Source organism: Mytilus californianus, unplaced genomic scaffold (assembly GCF_021869535.1).
Source record: "Mytilus californianus isolate M0D057914Y unplaced genomic scaffold, xbMytCali1.0.p SCAF_6, whole genome shotgun sequence".
In the NCBI taxonomy this organism is placed as follows: domain Eukaryota; kingdom Metazoa; phylum Mollusca; class Bivalvia; order Mytilida; family Mytilidae; genus Mytilus; species Mytilus californianus.
The window spans coordinates 67,551,753-67,575,219 of NW_026262712.1; the positions used below are offsets into that span (position 1 = coordinate 67,551,753).

General features: G+C 32.1%; 1 protein-coding gene and 1 long non-coding RNA gene across 6 annotated transcripts in view; one reads left to right on the top strand and one right to left on the bottom strand.

Moving 5' to 3' along the window:
- Positions 1-211: 211 nt before the first annotated feature.
- The window catches only part of LOC127704401 (sodium/hydrogen exchanger 10-like), a 54,995-nt gene continuing 31,739 nt past the window's right edge, over positions 212-23,467 (bottom strand). For 3 of the 4 annotated variants that reach the window (XM_052208442.1, XM_052208443.1, XM_052208441.1), the window contains exons 20-24: positions 20,846-20,928; positions 20,166-20,348; positions 17,754-17,795; positions 15,870-15,973; positions 212-721 (exon numbers count right to left, since the gene is read on the bottom strand). In XM_052208442.1, coding sequence (XP_052064402.1) covers positions 247-721; positions 15,870-15,973; positions 17,754-17,795; positions 20,166-20,348; positions 20,846-20,928 — 887 coding nt within the window. In that variant the 3' untranslated portion in view covers positions 212-246. The remainder of the gene's footprint in view (positions 722-15,869; positions 15,974-17,753; positions 17,796-20,165; positions 20,349-20,845; positions 20,929-23,467) is intronic. The other variant, XM_052208438.1, reaches the window with a different exon arrangement.
- On the top strand, positions 3,976-6,499 carry LOC127704402 (uncharacterized). 2 transcript variants are annotated; one of them, XR_007983259.1, is made up of 3 exons: positions 3,976-4,025; positions 4,193-4,694; positions 6,463-6,499. It is a non-coding gene; the product is annotated as an uncharacterized LOC127704402 (long non-coding RNA). The 2 variants fall into 2 exon arrangements; XR_007983260.1 differs by lacking the exon at positions 6,463-6,499 and adding an exon at positions 4,695-4,979 and having other exon boundaries at positions 4,193-4,358.

Sequence of the window (23,467 nt, forward strand, 5' to 3'; positions counted from 1 at the left end):
GTGGTTACTAGACCTGTTCTTGCATCTGGAAAATTGATGACAGACTGACATACAGACAGAGTGAAAACTAAAGGGCTCCCACATCCTTGATGTAGTGCCCAAATTAATAGTATTTCCTATCCAGAATAAAGCCTTTTCATTTGTAATTTTGTAATACTGAAATATAAATAATAATAAATTAAGCAAGTTTTTCTAAAACATATTATTTATTACTAATTTTTATATAAAAACATCAAATCAACAGATTTACAGTCTAGTGTCCTGTGTTTTATCAGAAATATTCTGTCCTGAGATATCAACTGTTTTTGAACCTTGATGGCTATCTTCTAAAATTGAGTTGTTTGAATTGTTTGGCATTTGAACAGATCCATCATTCAGCTTTGCTGCCCCGAGAGGGTCAGAAATTGTCACCTTCAGGTGATGCTTTGCATTCTTTTTTTCATGTGGAGCAGAAACAGTCTGTGCTACTGGTGCTTTTACAGTCAATCTATTTCCATTTGGCTCATCATCATTCAAATCTTCCCTTGCATGTAACTGTGCATTAAGTTTATCCAATGAAACAACTGACGACAAATGTGAGATACTGCTACCACTTCCTTCTACAGAGCCTCTTTCTGATTCTTCTTTTATCGATTTTTGAGGTTTAAAATCTACCTTGTCACGTCCTTCTAACATTCCTGGTGTAGAGAGGGCTCCACAGATTGGATTCTTGAACATTTCCCTATAATGAATTAGAAAATATCACAAAACTTCACAAAAGATTTAATTTCTGTATGTTTTTCATTTCTATGTATTAATTGGCAAAAGTAAAAAGGAAGACCAGACACTCAAATCCAATGCTAATAATTGAGACTGCAAACATTTAATTATGAAGCTTAAAAAAACATTTCAACAACATTTTAGGGTTTTTTTAAGTTTTAAGTTCGTTTGTATAGTGTTCGACAACTTAAAAAGTTTCTGTAAAATTATCAACCTATTTCTCTATCTTCATTACTTCATTTTAAAACACTGGACAAAACCCAAGCAACAATCTATCAATCAATCGTTTCAGTACATTATATGAGCTTAATTTCACTTTACCTGTCTTTCGTTAATATAAGGCTTTTTAAAAATCAAAAACACCTCCAAAATAAATTACCTGTATAAAGTGGCAATATGCATCTGATGCTGACCACATGATTAAATAGATGAATATGGATAAAATAAATGTCCCAAACCAAACAGAAGAAATTCAAATTTGAACACATGTTTTTAGTGTTTCACAACATCATATTGAAAGTTTTATTAAAAGCATCACAAAAACTCAGGTAAGATAAATACTGTCAGACAAAACAAAAAAGCTTAGCATTGACCAATGAAACATGAAAATGAGGTCAAGGTCAGATTATACATACCAGACAGACATGTACACCTTACAATCATTCCATACACCAAATATAGTTGACCTATTGCTTATAGTACTTGAAAAAAAGACCAAAACACAAAAACTTAACATTGACCAATGAACCATGAAAATGAGGTCAAAGTGAAATGAAACCTGCCAGACTGACATGTACCCATTACAGTCCTTCCATATACTACATATAGTTGACATCTTACTGCTTATAGTATTTGAGGAACGGACCTAATCACGTAACTTTAACCTTGATCACTGATCCATGAAATGAGGTCGAGGTCAAGTGAACCCTGTCTGACAGACATGTAGACATTGCAAGGAATCCATAAACCAAATAAAGTTATCTTATTACTCATATTAAGTGAGAAATTCACATGACAAAAAAACTCAAACTTTCAAGAAGTCGCTGAACCATGAAAATGAGGTCAAGGACAATGGCCATATGATAGATGGAAACTTCGTAACATAAGGTATCTGCATACAAGATATGAAGCATCCAGGTCTTCTACCTTCTGAAATATAAAGCTTTATACAAATAGTTTACGCCGCCCCGGATAGTAATACCTATGTCTCACATACTAAAGTCGCAGGCGAGACAAAAAAACCTAATTGAGAAAACTAACAATACCAAACACTATAAACTTTTCTAGCCAGCAACAGCCTAGTGGTATAATAACAAAGTTGTCTTTCCTAAAAGAGTTTATGATAATCAACATCACTTTACTTGGAAGGATATAAGGCATGGAATTACTGTAATTGTAGAAGACATCATTCTGTTATTGTATTGTTAACATATTCACTTAATTTTTTAATAACTTTCAAATTGACCTTGAAAGTATAGAGTTTATAAACAGATGCACCAGGGGACCATTATGCACACTTTATTTGCATATTGAAATTGTTGCAAGAAAAAAATAGAATAATTAAAAGTCTTTAATTAGAAGTCAGTAAAATGGCCTTGTAGAAAAAGTTGCATTTAGGATTAAGATATCCTAAGGCAATATAGATTATTCTTTGATGGGCTTATAAAATCCGTATAAAATCCAATGTAAGGTTTGAAACTCCCCTCTCAAAATCCCTTTTCTGCACTCATTTCATTCTAATTAAGTTATCATAAACCTCGACCTTGAAAGCAATGATTTCAATATAAATTGAATCCCTCCTGTCATTATGTGACCATATATTCATGTTTTCTAGCAATTGATCCATGCAAGATTTTTGAGTTATTTTTATCTCAAAACCCCTTTTCTACACTTTCAGTCTTATTTTAATGACTGAACGTGACCTTGAATATGGTGCTCTTAAAATAAATAAATAGGGAACTTAAACTCATTTTACCTAACCACATGTTTTATTTTTGTTACTAATACCATGTAAGGTTCTAGAGTTACAATCTGAAACTCCTTCCCTGCAATATTTTTTTTTGTAATGGGTTTATTGGCAAAAATACATGTATCAATATCGTATGATAAGATTACGGTAATTAGTTCATAGTAACTTCTTTAAAGGCAAGAGCAGTTCATTCAGTTTTTTTTCTTTCCCTATTCTATAAATGAATGAGTTGACCAACCTATAAATAATATTGATAAACCTAGATAGTCTGGATTGGGAGGGTAGTTATATCAATAAAAAGATCACTTGTTTTAATTATTCTATTAGTTGAAGCTAGGGGTTCCAGCAGGAGTAAATGTACTCTCTTTGCAATGATTTATTGTTATGAAACATGATTTTGATCTATTTTTAGCAACTTCAATTTAAAACTTGGATGCAATGACCTCATAATCAAAAGGGATGTTCCTCTGAATATATGTTACTATGTAATTTGAAAAGGATGCAATCTAATATAAAATATAAATTATTTGATGTATCGTATGTAGTTCAAGATGATGGATGGACTGACAGATAAAAACTGTATACCCTACCTACCGGTACTTTGTAAAGTGGGGTATTATTCTAGAAGGTGAATATTAAATTTGTCTTTTTTACCCATAATTTAGTAGCCCAAATTAATCAATCCACTGGAAATGAAGTCAAGGCCATAACATTTAAAAAATAAGACATACACTCTTTGCTACTGATCCACAAACCAAATATTGTTGACATATCATGTATAGTTACTGGGTAACAGACCTCATCTGGAACACGTAACGATCATGCAAGTATGAAATACAGGCAAAGGCCATTTGACACTTCAGAGATGCATATACTCCTTGCAACCGATCTCGATCAGATCTCACTACTTCAGCATTAGATTGAGTTCAAAGTCATATAAATGTGTCAAACAAACACATACTTCTCACAACATCTCCACTTACCAAATTAAAGAACCTTAGTGAGCGCGCTCACATACCCCACGTCCCCACATTGTCATTGGAGAAATAAAATAAGTGTAAGGAAAAAAAATTGTATCAGAAAAAATGAAAGAACCTTAGTGAGCGCGCTCACATACCCCACGTCCCCACATTGTCATTGGAGAAATAAAATAAGTGTAAGAAAAAAAATTGTATCAGAAAAAAAAATTGAATCATAATTTCCTGTCAATATGCACATCTACATAGAATGTCCTTATTATCAACTTAGTTTCATGAAATTCTGTTGTGTGGTTTGAGAGGAGTTGCGATGACAAAAGGTTGCAGTAGTATATTGGGCAAATAAGTTCAAAGGGGCGTAACTCCTGGAAAAAAAATTGAATCCTATTTCCTGTCGATATGCACATCTACGTAGTATGTCCTTATTATCTGAAAAGGTTTCATGAAATTTTGTTGCGTGGTTTGAGAGGAGTTGCCATGACAAAAGGTTGCAGTAGTACATTAAAGTAAATAAGTTCAAAGGAGCGTAACTCCTAGAAAAAAAATTGAATCGTAATTTCCTGTGGATATGCACATCTACGTAGTATGTCATTATCTGAAAAGGTTTCATGAAATTCTGTTGTGTGGTTTGAGAGGAGTTGCGATGACAAAAGGTTGCAGCAGTATATTGGGCAAATAAGTTCAAAGGGGCGTAACTCCTGGAAAAAAAATTGAATCGTATTTCCTGTCGATATGCACATCTACGTTGTATGTCCTTATTATCTGAAAAGGTTTCATGAAATTCTGTTGTGTGGTTTGAGAGGAGTTGCGATGACAAAAGGTTGCAGTAGTACATTAAAGTAAATAAGTTCAAAGGGGCGTACCTCCTGGAAAAAAAATTGAATCGTAATTTCCTGTCGATATGCACATCTACGTAGTATGTCCTTATTATCTGAAAAGGTTTCATGAAATTCTGTTGTGTGGTTTGAGAGGAGTTGCCATGACAAAAGGTTGCAGTAGTACATTAAAGTAAATAAGTTCAAAGGGGCGTACCTCCTGGAAAAAAATTGAATCGTAATTTCCTGTCAATATGCACATCTACTTAGTATGTCCTTATTATCTGAAAAGGTTTCATGAAATTCTGTTGTGTGGTTTGAGAGGAGTTGTGATGACAAACTGTTGCAGTAGTATATTGGGCAAATAAGTTCAAAGGGGCATAACTCCTGGAAAAAAAAATGAATCGTAATTTCCTGTCGATATGCACATCTACGTAGTATGTCCTTATTATCTGAAAAGGTTTCATGAAATTCTGTTGTGTGGTTTGAGAGGAGTCGTGATGACAAACTGTTGCAGTAGTACATTAAAGTAAATAAGTTCAAAGGGGCGCAACTCCTAGAAAAAGAATTGAATCGTAATTTCCTGTAGATAAGCACAACTACATAGTATGTCCTTATTATCTAAAAAGATTTCGTGAAATTCTGTTGTGTGGTTTGACAAGAAACAGGACTGACGGACTGACGGACGGACAGACGGACGGGTCAAAAACATTATACCCTCCGCAACTTGTTGCGTGGGGTATAATAATGTAGAACTATCATAAATAATTATTGAGGAAGATACTTCATCCTAAAAAGATAATCAGATCACTGGAGCATGAAATTGAGGTCAAGATCAGATGACATGACTAGCTAACAAGGTCTCATCATGAATGACATCATTACAAATCATTGTGATACTAAGGGATATTTGGGATTAGATATTAAATTTGAATAGTAAATTTACATTTGTAATATGTTACAAATATTTGTGATGTGCAAATTGTTAACGCTGTGGTTGGAAAAGTAATACCTATGTCTTGTCTATCATGACTTTTATTACAGGCAAGGCAAAAGTGAACTGTTCACAGAGAAATGCCTTGTCTGCTTTGCATTAGAATTCAAATCAGCAATTGTTGAATGTTAAACTTCTGCTTGTGCATGACTCACTTGGAGTATGTAATGCTCTCCTAGCATTTTTGCATAAAATTGATACTATGCAACAAGAGTATTGAGTTGAATGGAAACTGTCTGCCAAAATCAGGTCTTACTGATAATTTTTGTTAAACAGAGTTCCTGTCTATTCATTTTTATTTTCAAGATAATAGGCAAAAAATGGTTAAACTTGTGATTTAGGGGCAACAACTCATTGACTATTTGTAGATCTTGAGTTTTGAGATACCAATTTTTTGGGGTGTTCAAAGATTCAGATGATCTATTATCGTTTTCAAAATATAAGGTAAAAACACTAAAACTGGTTAAAAATATAAACTTAAGTTTCAAAATCTATAATGATATAAATGACATTTTCAGCCATGTTGACTTATTTGAAAATCTTGGGTCTTGTTAAACCTATTTTCTGTTTACAGTTTCTCTCTATCTACTCCTTAGTTTTGAGCCAAACATGCAATAATGGGTAAAAATTGTCACTTAAGGTTAATAATTCCTTTCAGAAGAACACTAACAATGCCAGTCATGATGACTTAATTGTATAGATCATACTTGCTGTTTAAAGTTTCCCTTTTCCTAATTAACAAAATTTATATCGAATGAAAGAACCTTAGTGAGCGCGCTCACATACCCCACGTCCCCACATTGTCATTGGAAAAATAAAATAAGTGTAAGAAAAAAAATTGAATCATAATTTCCTGTCAATATGCACATCTACATGTATGTCCTTATTATCTGAAAAGGTTTCATGAAATTCTGTTGTGTGGTTTGAGAGGAGTTGCGATGACAAAAGGTTGCAGTAGTATATTGGGCAAATAAGTTCAAAGGGGCGTAACTTCTGGAAAAAGAATTGAATCGTCATTTCCTATGGATATGCACATCTTCGTAGTATGTCCTTATTATCTGAAAAGGTTTCATGAAATTCTGTTGTGTGGTTTGAGAGGAGTTGCCATGACAAAAAGTTGCAGTAGTATATGTGGCAAATAAGTTCAAAGGGGCGTAACTCCTGGAAAAAAAATTCAATCGTAATTTCCTGTCGATATGCACATCTACGTTGTATGTCCTTATTATCTGAAAAGGTTTCATGAAATTCTGTTGTGTGGTTTGAGAGGAGTTGCGATGACAAAAGGTTGCAGTAGTACATTGAAGTAAATAAGTTCAAAGGGGCGTAACTCCTAGAAAAAAAATTGAATCGTAATTTCCTGTCGATATGCACAACTACATAGTATGTCCTTATTATCTAAAAAGGTTTCGTGAAATTCTGTTGTGTGGTTTGAGAGGAGTTGCGTTGACAAGAAATCGGACTGACGGACAGGTCAAAAACATTATACCCTCCGCAACTCGTTGCGTGGGGTATAATTAATAGCCGAGAATATCAAAAATTGTTTAAATTGTCTTTTAAGGGCAATAGCTCTATAAGTAGCCGTCTTTAAAAATTTTGGTTAAAAAGACAGAAGGCAGATCTTGACATTCTGAACATTTTTGACTTGTGGCTGCCAGATTTTCTCTACCTACAATATGATTTTCAAGATATTCGACGACAATACTTGTATTTTACCATGATGCTCTAATTATTGCAATGGAAGCCATCAGTGGCGGATCCAGAACTTTTCATAAGGGGGGGCCCGCTCCAGTCATGCTTCAGTGATTCCCTATATAATCAACCAAATTTTTCCCATGAAGGGGGCCCCCCCTGGATCCGCCTATGGCCATGTTGGTTAGCTATTGGGTTCATAGGACAAACTTTTAAAACTAGATACTATATGAATAATAATGGCCAAGTTTGGTTGCAACTGGCCTGGTAGTTTCAGATTTTTTGGACCAGGTGAGCTTAAAAAAAATACATTTGAAGCTGAATTTGTTGCAATTCAAATCTATGGTCTTAATATCACAAGTTTTTCTACATAAGCATATCTTATCAGAACATTTAAATGTTAAAATTCATAGGTCACTCACATGAATGAATGTTTATAATGCAATATCATATAAAGCATCGATGATCTAGAAAATGACTTAAATCTTCACAAAACCCAGAAAACTTTGCATTTGAGGAATGTTAAAAAATTCCAAGGCAATTTAAGAAGGAACCTTAATAAGACTTTAAACTAAAATGATGAGTTACTTAAGTATGATTGAGGAAGTATCTAGGGCATCATATTCTGCATCCAATTATCAATGAAGCTGTATACAACCCAATATCAATAATGTCTTTCACAAGTACTACCTCATAAATACACCCAACTGGGAAATCTCAGATTTCAAACTCATTTGATAAAGAAAGATAGGATTCTGCATACAGTTGAGATGCATGAATAACAAGAAATGATTGTAACAGGATGCTGTTATGAAGTCTCTCAAACGAAGCTCCCATAATTCGTCTTTCCCAGGGTCGCCTGACATTGGGCAAAGTCAAGTGAAAATTGGTTTGGTCCAGTAAAGTTATATGTATTAGTGATACCTGGGGACTGACCCTGTATATCATTGAAATCATCTTGGCATGACAAACCAGAATATATATGGTTTAGGGGTGGGGATCTCGACCATTTACAAGATATTAGATCATTGGGGATGGGGGACCCCTGGGACCGACCCTATATATCTTTCGAATCTTTGTGCCATGACGAACATGAATATATATGGTTTAGGCTTGGGGATCTCAACCATTTACAAGATATTAGACATTTACATGCATCTTTTACAAGGTTGAACTAGAGGCTCTCAAGAGCCTGTGTCGCTCACCTGTATTTACTGATGCTTTGGAAAGCATGTAAAATAAGGTTAAAATCATAATTAATAGTATTAGATATTAGATATTATAATGATATCTAAGATAATAACAAAAAACTGCAAAATTTTTGTAAAATTACTAACTCAGGGGCAGCAACCCAACAACGGGTTGTCTGATTTGTCTGAAAATTTCAGGGCAGATAATTCTAAATCTGATGAACATTTTTGCCACCTGTCAGATTTGCTCTAAATGCTTTAGTTTCAGAGATATAAACCAAAAACTGCATTTTACCCCTATGTTCTATTTTTAACCAAGTCGGCCATGATGGTTGGAAGGCGGGGTCATCGGACAAATTTTTTAAACTAGATACCCTAATAATGATTATGACCAAGTATGGTTAAATTTGTCTCAGTAGTTTCAGAGAAGAAAATTTTTGTAAAAGATTACAAAAATTTACAAAAGATTGTTAAAAATTGACTATTAAGGGCAATAACTCCTAAAGGGGTCGACTGACAATTTTGTTCATGACAACTTATTTGTAGATCTTACTTTGCTGAACATTATTACTGTTTACTGTTTATCTCTATCTATAATAATATTCAAGATGATAACCAAAAACTGCAAAATTTCCTTAAAATTACCAATTCAGGGGCAGCAACCCAAGAACAGGTTGTCAGATTTGTCTGAAAATTTCATGGCAGATAGATCTTGACCTGATAATCAGTTTTACCCTATGTCAGATTTACTCTAAATGCTTTGGTTTCAGAGATATAAGCCAAAATCTACATTTTACCCCAGGTTCTATTTTTATCCAAGGCGTCCATTTTGGTTGGTTGGCGGGGTCATCGGACACATTTTTTAAACTAGATACCCTAATGATGATTGTGGCCAAGTTTGGTTAATTTTGGCCCTGTGGTTTCAGAGGAGAAGATTTTTGTAAAAAGCTAACGACGACGGACGACGGACGCCAAGTGATGAGAAAAGCTCACTTGGCCCTTCGGGCCAGGTGAGCTAAAAAGGTAATCAGCTTTTAAAATTGTAACGATATGCAAATGCCCAAATTGTAACCAGAAATTATACCAATTATCTACTAGTGAAGTAAAAACAGATACAAGAGTATTTGTGAAAAGAGTACTCACGCTGACGTGTCTAGCTTGCTTTATTGCTCGTGATTGAAATTATGTTGATAGCCTTTAGATTAAGGTTTTAAACTAAATACCACATAAACTTAACATAATGAAAGACCCATGTAAATGATGTAAAACCTAATGAACCCTGCCATACAGAAATGTACATCTTTCAATCAAATCATTCCATTCACTAAATATAAATAACCTATTGCATATAAAATTTGAGAAACAGACTTAACCATGAAATACTTTACATTGACAAATGAACCATGAAAATGAAGTACACCAAATATAGTTGATAGATTGCTTATAGTATCTGTGATACAGACTTGATAACCAAAAACTTATCCTTGATCATAAGGTTATGGTTAGGTGAACCCTATCTGACAGACATATGGACCTTACTGGACCTTTAGTTCACTAAAAAATTGATGACAAACAAAGTGAAATCTATGGGGCTTCTGCATCATCAATGATGGTTTATCTTATAAGAAAGAAATAATTAAACAAATATTTCTAAGAACAAAATATTTATAATTTCATGCAATATAATAATAAAAAAAAATCTACAAATATAACAAAATATGTTTCAAAGTAACTAATAAAATCTATAAAATATCATAACATAAAACTCAAAATGAAATATTTCATACAAAATAAAATAAAACAATAAATGTAGGTCTTTAAAAATCATTCATAGAAGTCTTAACCACTATACTTCATGCATAATTATGGTAGACAATTATATATAATTTAAAAATGTGTCAATCTTCCACATGCAAAAAAAAAATCTTAATTTCTTATGCAATTAAGTTGAACTTTAATAACAGATAATAATTAATAATTCTTTTTTTTTCAAATATTTAAATGAGCCTATATTATTGAGTAGCCCAAATAGTTTGTCCATATCAACCTGTACATCACAACCTTTCCACAGGTTGAAAACTCATACAGCTGAACCATTCAATAGGTTTGAAACTCATTCAATAGAACCTTTTGATAGTCCCCCTTTATAGGCCACTATCTCCACCTGTATGTGATCAAGTGTGTCAGTTACACAAAGCATTCCAGTCCTTACATCAATGACCTTTTATGATTATAGAAAGTTGTGTTAGACTCAAACAATTGAACATGGGAAAAAAGTTATCCTGGTTCATGAAATAATATCTTTTTTAATGCTAAAATATAAATTCATTAAAAAATTCAACTTTAAAATAGTACAAGAGACACAGATAATTCAAGAAATTTGCAGTGCACAGAAAAAGTCAGAGTGCAGAAATAACCATGCATATAAGAAACAATAAGCTATATAAAAAGATGAAATCATAAATACAAATTATAATTTATATAACTTTGTGCATATTGTATATTAGGCTATTTTCATATATAAAGTGACTAAAACTGATAAAATAATTTATAAATCATAGTGGTGGAATACTGTTCCTTTCAAATCTTAAATGCAGGGTAAATAAAATTATGGAACAGATCTGATAATTGCAGGTACTTCTGGTAAATTAGAGCTGTTTCATTAAAACATTTAGGTAATGAGGGAAGACACTTAATAAACAGCTGCGCCATGAGCGTATGATACGCCCATCGTTTTTTTAAAGAATAAAGTTCAATAACTTCTGAATGTCATATCAGAAATTTATGAAAAACTAAAGGGAGGTTATCTTAAAAGATATAAAGCAGTCACCAAAGTTTCATGAAAACTGCTCAAAGCACTTTAAAGATATTGTTCGAAAACTGGAAAATCACCCCTTTTTATGAATAAAATTGCACAATTTAGAAACATAAAATCTAAAATTTATAAAAATCAAAATGGAGCTTACGTCAATAGATATAAACAATTCACCAAAGTTTCATTAAACTGCTGAAAGCTTTTTTGAGTTATAGTCCGAAAATTGGAAAATCACCCTTTTTTTAACGAATAAAACGTAAAATCTAAAATTTATAAAAATTGAAAGGGAGCTCATGTCAATAGGTATAAACAATTCACTAAAGCTTCTTGCAAATTGGTGAAAGTGTTTTTGAGTTTTTGTCCGAAAACTGGAAAATCACCCTTTTTTTTATGAATAAAACCCCATTACTTGGAAACGTAAAATCTAAAATTTATAAAAAACGAAAGGGAGCTCATGTCAATAGATATAAACAATTCACCAAAGTTTCATTAAACTGCTGAAAGCTTTTTTGAGTTATTGTCCGAAAACTGGAAAATCACCCTTTTTTTAACGAATAAAACCCTGTAACTCGGAAACGTAAAATCTAAAATTTATAAAAAACGAAAGGGAACTCACGTCAATAGATATAAACAATTCACCAAAGTTTCATGCAAATTGGTTAAAGCATTTTTGAGTTATTGTCCGACATGTTGACGGACGGACGGATGGACACTGGTATACCATAATGCGTCCTGTAAATGGACGTATAAAAACTGCATCTTTAGGTTGTATCAAAACTTTCCATGTAAAAACAAACAAATTTTTTTTATTGTCTAAAAAATAACTTTTTACAAAAATATATCTTTGACACTAACAACAAAAATGCCTTTAACATTCTCAAAGTCCTAATTATTTATTTTTTTAATAAATTAAACTGTCTCAACAAATTTGCAAATAAAATTTCTTTCTCTTCTTGTTAATTTTTTGTTATTTTTTCATAGAAGCAGTTAACATCAGCTACAATGAAGATAGTTTACATAGAAACAGTTAACGTGAGCTACTGTGAAGATAATGCCTTCACACAAGTGCAAGTTGATCTGTGATGACTATCAATGTTTGACCTTAGACAGATCAAGATAGCAGGTTATTGTTGAACAATCAATGCAGTGGTTATCACTTGTATGATTATGGACCAACACACTGGAAGTTTACTTTTCAATAAAAATCTCTTTTTGAGATAATCAGGACATACAGTAAATCATGACTACCCAGAATATTTTCAGTTAAATATTCTTTAAAGTAAAAGACCCATCTCATTTTCAAGAAACAAAAAATTTAATTTTGAGAGCGAGACAGTTGGTAAATAGGCTTTTATAAGTAAAATAGTTGGTTGAAAACATAGAAAAAACAAAAACACATGCAACAAATGTTTGATATACAAATAAACGGAACAAAAAGTCATTTAAAAATATCAAAAATCAATCAATAAGAAAATAAAAGGTTTCTGTATAAATATGAAATAAACAGTAAATTACATGCAAAGTACAAATAAAACATGCAATACTTCATATATGTACCCTGGTTTAAGGTAGATCATCGGTATATATTTTTTGAGATAGAATTTTCTTATACTTTGCCAAAATGAAGATTTTACTATGCTTTTTTCAAAAATATAATAAAAAGTATGGGTCACCGTGCTATTTTTCGAGCTATGAGTCGTTGAAAATTGCCTAAATCTGGTTAGATTGTTCATGAAAAAACACATTTGTATGCATAAAAAGAAATCTATGAGATAGAATTTTGAAATAAATTGTGAGAAGATAGGTTTTATAACATGTTTTAAGAAAATAAAAAGAACAAATGGTGTCACCGAACTTGTTTTCTTGCTACAAGTAAAAATTAAAAATTTCCCTATCAAGCCAGTGTAATTTTTTACTCAAAGAGTTATCTCCCCTTAAATGGCTTAGTTGAAAAAAATGATTCCAAAACACAAAATTTAATATTTGTTGGAATATTTTGAATAATACAATAAATCACCAAGTTTTCTTTAAATAAATAAACAGTGTGACAAATAAATTGCAAATCTGTCTCCTAATTTGCAGATTTGGGCAAATAACTAGACCGATTGTGTACTGCGATTGTACAATCCAAGATGGCGGTATACCATGAATCTACCTTAAAGAGTTTTCTACATGTATGCTCATCAGTTGACGGTTGTTACTAAAGGTATTCTTTAAATCAATCTATTCTATCATTTTTAATTAGACCTTGTACAAAGACCTTTTAATGGGCCATTACAGAACTGTTATACAAAAATGTTTCCATTCATATTATCAAGATGTTTTTTCAGTTAAAACTTTCCGATATGAAAAGAGTTGAGAACAAACCAGAATATAGTTATTACAATCAAATACTTATATAATGTCAGGTACCCAAATCTTTCATTAGCAAATAATCTAAAGGACAATTTAATTCCAAAGTATAATTTAATCCTAGCATCTTTGATTTTAGATTCCGAAGGTTAAAAGTTTATATGCTCTTAGTCTTAGTCCTGTTTTAAGCACAAATAAAACAGGATCCACCTATTTTCGTACTTTAAATCAAATGGATTAAAATGTCCAGGAATCGTTAGTTCTTCCAATCTGATTAAAATACAAATCATATGTCGATGCTTTGCTTACAAGGATCTGACAACACTACATTTTACTTCCTTTTCTGATAATTATTACATCCAATGTAATTTCTGCTTGGAATTTTTTGTGGATATGTATCATTACAACAAATCCTGCAGAACCAGGAAAGGTTTTCAAAGCAGAAAGTTTGACAGTGCATTGTCAGCTCCTTTAAAGCAAAGCTATGACACAGGATCCGTATTTCAATCAAATTGGAATTCTAAGTACCTACATCTACGAAAATTTCACCCACATTTAAATAATGTAATATTTTTTTAGAATATTGCAACAATTTTTTACTTCAGTAATAGAAAGTTTTAAAGATTGATTAATTGTATCTTGCACAATGTCCAGTGGCAAATGTTTCACATATTAAGGACAAAAGGTACTGAAGTAAGCACTTATTTAATGACATTTTTTTAATGCTTTCATAAAAATAAGAAAGAATTTGTTCTCACAAGTATTCCAGATTGTAGAAAGTATGTTTATCTAGTTTATCTGTATGGTTTGGGTACCACAACATTATAACTCTTTCCCAAAGTGCCATGGTCTGATGTTATTTTTTCTCACTTATTATAAATGTCCTAAAAATATACAATTGCATAGAAATTGCAATATGAAACAGCCAAATATATGAAGTTGCATGAGATTATAAAATGTGTCAGCCTTCCAATGAAGACAGGTGTCGTCTGCTGTCTCCATATAAACAAGTCAAAATGGTTAAGTCCATGTTTTGGTAGGTAAACCCCAAATATCACCAAGATCAATAATTCAAATAGCAGGTGCACAACTTCATGTTCTGTAGAAGAATGTTTGGTGAAGTTTTGTATTGCTGTTTTCAAGAGTTGCTGATTAGACCGACGACATAAGTGATCATTATGTGTTGTTACAGTTGAACATTGTCAGACATCCATTAACAACAGCAAAGACACAATTTTTTTTTCTTTTCTAAATCTTGTTATGCCAATATCTCTGAATTTAGATCCAAAATTGTCATATAAAAAGACATGTTTCATTTAAAATTGTTATTTTTATGATAAAACTATTATGTATTGAAATGCTTTAAAAATTAAAACTTTTTCTATTTTCTTAAAATTAAAAAAAAACAATTTCACAATCAGTTTTTGCCTTTTTTTTTTAATTACATAATTTTTTTCATTTCTACATGACACTTATCATACATCATTGAAAAAAATTATTAACAGTCTTATTGCCTATTACCAATTTGATTCCGTTATTACACACTTTTTATACAAGTTATTACCCTATGACTGGTTTTAAACTGGACAAAATGTGCTGTTGCCCGTACAAAGCATAATTACTGGTAGATGAAAGTGATATATGTGTGTTAACCAGATTTTAATGAACTATAACTATTGATTTAAAAGTTTTTATCTTGACAAAATATTAAATGTAAGTAAAAGATATGAAAAAAAACATTAAAAAATGCACAGATAGATGTGCTCTTTTGCCTGCTCTTCATTGGTAATGAAAATTTATGTCCCTCTAAAGGAAACAACTTGTACATATGAATCTCTAATTACAGGGTCAATTAGGCATAGAATTGACAAACACACTATTGTATTCAACCTTCAGAAACACTCAGAATGAAGCTGTGCATATGAGATATAATTTAATATAAAAAAGAAAAAAAGATAATGATTCTGGAATTGCCTTGTGTGTAATAGAAATTCTAAGTATTTTGGACAAAACCAGAATCATCTCATGAGAAAACAAGGATAGAAATTCATCTGTATGAAATAAATAGCTAAAACAAAAAAATTAAACAGATTTTAAAAAGTTAAAAAAAACTTCAAAACATGGCAATCAGTGGCATATGTCACCTTTAAACTTCTTAAACCAATCTTGTGTAAAATACAGTAAATTTCTATCCTATAAATTCAAGTAAAAAGAGTGAAATAAACATTATAACGTGCATAAATAATATATCAAAAGTGTACAGCCACTACATGACAGTATCTTCAGTAATCTCTTCCTCGATAACTTGCCTGTTAAGGTTTCCGTTCATCATTTCTGGTTTGGGTGTTGGTCGATTTTCTACTTTTGCACCTTTTGATAACAAAATTCCAAGGCTTCTTGCTGCCTGCACTTTCTAAAATTTGAAATATGAAAATTAATACTCGGTTTTTGGTTTTTATCAGTTACTGTAAGTGATTTCTCACATACCAGTAAGTTCAGACAGGTTAAACTGGTATAATTTTGTATTATTTCTAAACATTACATGTACTTTTTTATTATTTATATTTTCTTCAACATACTCTTTATGTCATATGATCAGACAAGAAATACTTTTAAAAAAATTTTATCAGCAAAGATGTCACACAACACATCATATATATATTCAAATGCAAGAAAATTGAAGCCCTAAAGCAAATAAGCAAGACAAAATTCTAAAATATGAATCAAGATTTTGTAAATATAAAGGACGTTATTTGAAAAATCATACTGTATGTTTTTAGATTTAAGGGGCCACTTGGCTGATATGATCCCTGTTGTTTATAATGTGCATTTTCCTATTAAATCTGTAAATAGCTATTCAGACACCAAAAATTCAATTTACTTGCTTTGACACATCAGAAAAAAATATCAGACACTTATATTACTACATTTGCAGTTAGGCATATTATATAGGAGGAAGTTATAACAAGAATGTACACATTGTCCTGCCAAGCATACCCTGACTCATAATTAAAAGTATCAGAAAACAGGTAAGAGATGTCTGACAGATCCCAAAAACATTCATACATTACAACTCATCACTGTCAAGATGATGACCAAATGTTATTATTCTGATCTGTAGCACATTGTTCTGGAGAAACGGGTGTGGTGGAAATATTACCGTAAGTTCATGAAAAATTCACAGTATCAGCAAAGAGGAAGTAGGTATCTGACAGATCTGAATAGTGCTCACATGTTAAAATTAATCACAGTTAAACTGCTGATCAAAATGAAGTCATTGTTCAAGACAAAAGCATGAAAAACATACTTGTTGGACCAAAGAACTTACAGACAAGGTTAATATAGAATAACCTCCCATCCTCCTACCTTGGGGGTATAAATCGTCCTATCACCAGCCCCAATTTTAATGGAAATCAAAGCAAAATCTCATAGAAAGTAAACTTTCAAACAGCCATGGCTTGTCCATTTATTGACTCATTAAATTGTAAACAACTTTCTACTACATTTAGGATTAATAATTTTTTTTTAATAAACCTAGTATCTCTAGCCTGTGACCTAGAATCCTGACAAAGCTCCTCCGAGAAGTATTGGAAAAAAAACTGTTTTTGATTCAGAAACTCCTATTTGTAAACTAATTATAGGGGAAATATACAACATAACACTAATTCTGTATGGTACAATATTATATAAAAACATATAGAACTGGTGTTAAGAACATGACACTAGAGGTGTAATACCGCAAAAACAATGGTGTTGCTAGTGGTTGAATGTTGAACAAAACAATTACTACACATGCAGTGTTGTGTAAAATAGATTCTACATTTCATTGCAAAATAAATTGTCCCTTGTAAACAGAAATATTTCAGACAAAGAAAGACATCATTCTTTTTATATATATTGGATTTAGGACACTTGAAATAACTCATTTAATTTTGTTCAATCTACTTTTATGTAAGTTAATTTACATAAACTTTGCAATGAAATGTTAGTTGAAGTTTTTTCAGGGGTACCAGAAGGGATAGGAAAGCATGCATAAAGAGAAAGACTTTAGCTAATCTGGTAATAATTTTTTGAAAATGATTAATTTATCAAAGAATAGAACATTTTTGGTGGTATTACACCTTAAACCTTTCAACAAACAAAACAATAATACAATTAAAATTCAATTCAATTTTACTCAGAACTTAACTTACATCAGCAATAAAACCTAAATTTGTTTTCTTTTGCCTTTTTTTCTGTAAGAATTTGATGACAAAATCTTATTACCCAGTATTTACAGTGATGTGCAGATATTAGCATAGCTAACATTTACTTAATTAAAGTTATTAGTCTTAGTTTTCATATTTGCATTGTATACAAATATCTATCATTTTAAGGAATAATCAGGAATGAATGTATATCATTCATCCTTTCCTGATATCCTAATGAGGTTAAAGGTTGGGTAATTATTTTTCTGACACACGTACCTGTAAATATAATGAAATCTTCTATTCTGGAGACTTTTTATAATTAAAAAAAGAAGAAGCAAAAACAAATTAAAAACGAATACTAAGATATATGTTCTGTAATAGTATAAATTCACAGAACCATTTTTAAGGGCAACTAACATGTAGTTCACTTTCTTTTACTCTCTTTATAGTTAACAATCACACTGACAGAAATATTTCATTTTAATTCTGAGTTGAAAACATTTTTTTTAATCGTTACAACTATGAAAAGAAATGAATTAACAAAAGTGGAAATCCTGAACTCTCTCTGTTCAAGTCCATTAGCCTTAAATTGCAGGTATTCTTGTCAGAGAATTGACTAATTTTAGAATGACTATAAATTAGTTATAATATGTTTCTCAGGGAAGGTAAAAATTAAAGAAGATAATTTAATCTGACGAACACAAATCTAATTTTGGAAATTGGGAATGAAAATTTTAGTCAAATGACATGTAAGAAACAAACAGACAATACATTAGATGATAATCTATGTATTTAAAATACTTTATTTATTTCAGATATCAAAAACTTTCATTAGGCCAATAAAAATCAATTGATAGATTTTCATCCCTGCCCGCCCAGATTTTTTATTTAAAAGAAATTTAAGATTTCCAGATTTTGTTCATTTCTGTCACGGGTAACCGCCTTTAATTTTGTTTTATTCAAAACTTCCTGAATTGTAAATTTCGGTTTTCGTACTTCTTCCGAGTAATTTAACCAAAAGATTAAGTCGACATATTCTGCTGCTCTATGATGACAATATTACATGTATCTTCCAAGAATAGAGATTTATTGCGAGAAAGGCATGAAATATTTGGGTTAAGAGTAATAGGCAGTGTCCAAGAATGCAAATCGCGATATGTCACAAATTTCTGCATTAGAAAACCATGGATTTTTTTATTTATACAATGACTTTGTGTCAGACTGTGAATGAAATCCCAAGGGCAAGAATCGTGAAACACATTAGGACAAACAAGAATGTGTCCATAGTACATGGATGCCCCACTCGCACAATCATTTTCTATGTCCAGTGGACCGTGAAATTGGGGTCAAAACTCTAATTTGGCATTAAAATTAGAAAGATCATATCATAGGAAACATGTGTACTAAGTTTCAAGTTGATTGGACTTCAACTTCATCAAAAACTACATTGAACAAAAACTTTAACCTGAAGCTGGACAGACGGAAGGACTGACGGACTAACGAACGAATGGACGCACAGACAGAAAAACATAATGCCCCTCCACTATCGTAGGTGGGGCATAAAAACATGACTGGAATAAAGAAATTTACACAAGCACGATCTTGTGCAACTTATGACAGTATATTGAGTACAAAAAGTCGGTAAACGTACAAAATGTTTTATAGCAAGCCCTATATATACCCCTAGGCAGTCGTTTTTTGTTGACAAACAGCAAACATCCTCTGTCCCCAGCCCCTCAATAGAGTCAATAAACATCTTTTTGGTTAAGTTCATGTTCTACATTGTAATTATATTTGCACCTTGCATAAGAATCTTAAAAGCATCAACCCTAGTATTTTCAACACAGTTTGAGTTTTCATTTCATTCTGTATTCATAATACTTTTGTTGCATACCAATGCATATTCTTCATTTTATAGGCACTACAAACCACAGCCGAGAAAGCAAAATAAATTTGGTGTAGGCTAGGTAGTCTAAAAGAGGGCATTTCTCTGCGTTTTTGCTATTTACTAAAAATAGGTTTCTAAAGCGGCAATTACATGTAGAACAGTGGTTGCCAATCAGAAATATTATTTAAGAATTTGAAAAATTATGTAGGATTCCTTATATATACATGATAGAAGCTATCAATATTACCCTTGCACATGAAGAACACGTCACAAAAGGGTTTCGTAGGAAATAAAAATAAAAAAATAAAATCCTCCCACCCGCCCTTTTTTTTTTTCAAAAATCTGGATGAAAATCTACTAATAAGTTTTAGTTGGCCTAACAGGTGTAAGTGCTTTTTTAAGTTATACTTAATCTTTTTGAAACAATATGCAACCACACATAATAAATTAATTTCAAGCAAAAAGCAGATGAAATCTGACACCATGGAACTATATATATTTTATTTTTATAGTTTTTTTTTACATACCTTCCATTTTGATTCAACTGATTGCCGATGTTTTGATGCATGATTGAGACAGAGTTGGCTGATGGAATTACTGAATGCTCCGTGACCATGTCTTAGCTCATGTGACGATTTGTGGGAAGCGTGTGCAGGTTGACCTGCCTCTGATGGTACTACCAATAGCACTGGTTTTGGACCTTTCTCTGGCTGTAAAATCAAATATTTCATTAAAGTAAATTATGCCAATTGGTATCACAAAAACTGATTATCTTTGATTGTTGACTTTTACCCATCTCTTGTGTATGGGGTTTGCTCACTGTTGAAGGCCGTATGGTAACCTATAGTTACTTATATCTGCTTAATTTGGACTCTGTTGGATAGTCGACTCGTCTCATTGGCAATAACATCATATCTACTTATTTTACAATGACGTTAAATTTGTTCATTTGCAAAGTGGATCATAAAATTAACAAGGAGTTGAATGTGATATTGTGCAAAGTATACCCTCTCTTAATTATTAGACATAACATGATCAGTGGGTATCATATATTCAAAGTATTGTTTCTATACATACAATAGGTAATTAGTATCCATGGCTTACTAACAAATAGTTAACTAAAACTGTATGCACACAGTGCAAGCTAAAATAGCCCAGCTGTAAACCAATGTACAAATTCTTTGGTTTTTGATTTTTTTATACTGACCATCAACTGTAACTTAAGTACTGTCCATGGTATATAACAAGGACCAATAAACTGTTCTCTGGTGAAAGCATTCTGTGCAAAGCCTGAAATAGTATAAACTTGATAAGAAAGTCTTTTTTAAATTCATAAAAATATAGTTTGTTAATATTCAGTCATTGAATAATAACAAGAGTACACACCCTGAAATGTCTCGCCTGTTTTAATTAGGTCTTTCCACTTTTCTGTGGAAAGACCTATTGTATTTGTTCTGATTATTATTATTATTATTTTCTTCCACCAAATGTTTTTATTCTCGCGTAAAATTTTTGTTTCGCAAGATGTCGCTTAGATATTTCTTATATAGTATCATACAGTTTATGCGCTTTTTATTTTCACCCATTCTAAGCCGAACAATTTTCTTTGTAGGAGTTATCTCCCCGAACACTGTTTTCCTTGTGACTGCATCTCCTCCGTAACCGTAAAAGAAAGCGACAAATTTATTTTATAAAATTGCTCGTTATATCCTTTGCATGATTTGTCCATTTTTGACGGAAGCGATACGAAGACTCCATATGAGAGTTATTTCCCCTAATGCATTTGAAATAAGTGATATGCATTTGTAACTGGTAAACCATAAGTGATAGAGACCTAGGTTCTGTTGATTTGAGGTCCTTGGTCCTAAAGAATAGAAAACTAGGTCAAGGTCAAAGGTCAAGGTCATGTTGTGATTTTTTACATTAAGTTCATATCGCTTCTTCCTAGAAAGAGTTATAGATATGGACAAAACAATTTAACCAAAAAGTTTGTCGCGACACGTGTTTACTAGAAATTTTTTGTCGAAATGGTACGCGTCATTTTATTGCAGGGTCAATGTCCTTGTTATGGTCGAATCAACAAATTACTTATCAAAACTTCAAACTTTGCAGCTATCATGTTGTAAATGTTTCTTATCTCAATTATCAACCACAGTCTACCACTACACTCCCCCCCCCTTTTTTTTCAACTGATTTTTTTTTTTTTTAAGTTACCGTATAGCGGGTTATTTTCGCGGGTGTAAAATTTCGCGATTTTCATTAAATAAGGTATACGAAATATTTTGGCGGTTCTTATTTTGGCGAATTAAAAACTTTTATCAATACCTTTGCATGTCCACTTTGGAATTAGCGGAATTTGTTTTGGCGATTTTGTTCTTTCCGCGAAAATAAGCAAAAATTTACATCCCGCGAAAATAACCCGCTATACGGTATCCCATTTCTATGAAAAGAAAATCGCTTTTAGTCCCGTACATTATACTGTAAAATGCTAATCCTTCTTATGTACAAATTTCTTTCTGAAATAGAAATCCATCCCTGCAAAAATCTGCTCCAATTCATGTATTTTCTGAAATTAATCGATGAGACACGTGCGGTCCGCTTGATTGCGAAATTAAAATCAATGTTCCAAGTTCGTAAATATTACTGAAATCCTACAATCAAATTTCTAAACATGCATTAAAATACAAATCTATGCTCCCGTAAACATGTGTACGTAATATGTATGCATGATCCGACATCAATGACCTGTACAAAATAAAAACAATAGTTATCGTGTTTCTCTGATCAATACACATGTGCTCTGTTCAACGGTCTCCCCTGAAAAGATATTAATATTCTAACTCCAGACATATATATTTGAGCGTCACGTGACTTCACAAACACCACCGCGCGCGCGGACCTAAATTTAGAATAAAACATTCCATATCCAAATAAGGAAAATAAAACTTCCAAGATAAAATTTACTCCGTTTTCCTACAAATTCAATCAAAATGCATACACAACAAATAGATGAAAAATGGAAGTCCGAGGTAACATAGAAACTAGAGAAAATTTATAAACGAATGATGCTAGGATCAATTTTTATGAGTACATCTCAGACGTCCATTTGGCTATGCGGGATGTAAAGGTACGCAGTCACGTTCAGTCAGAATATAGGCGTTATTTAAGTTAGCTGCGTCGCACAGAGAAAGTGCCATGCAATCAATCAATCAATCAATCAATCAATCAATCAAACGACCAACCAACCAACCAACCAACCAACCAAGCAAAAAACCAATTAATCATGTTTCGGAGGGGAAAGACCGTTTAACAATTGTTTTTAAAACAATTGATTTATATTTATGATTGAATTCATGTTGAAAGTCTGGAAGTATGTCCAGTGCACGATGTTTTGTCGATATTGTCAACATCGCTATGTAGACTTTATCGTGTCATTATTGTGTTTACATTGTATCCTATCTATATATATGTTCTATACCTTTGTGTTTACATCGTTCACATGGTATACATCGTGATGTTGACAATACCATGTTTACATCGTTCACATCGTCAACATCGTATTAATGGTGTGAACTTAGTCTATACTTTTGTGTTTACAACTTTACATCGTTCACATCGTCTACATCGTGATGTTGACAGTATCGTGTCAACATCGTGTTTACATTGTATATCGAGTCTATACCTTTCTGTTTACATCGTATACATCATATAGTTGACAATATCGTGTCAACATTGTGTTTATATTGTATATCGAGTCTATACCTTTCTGTTTACATCGTGATGTTGAAAATATCGTGTTTACATCATTCACATCGTCAACATTGTATTT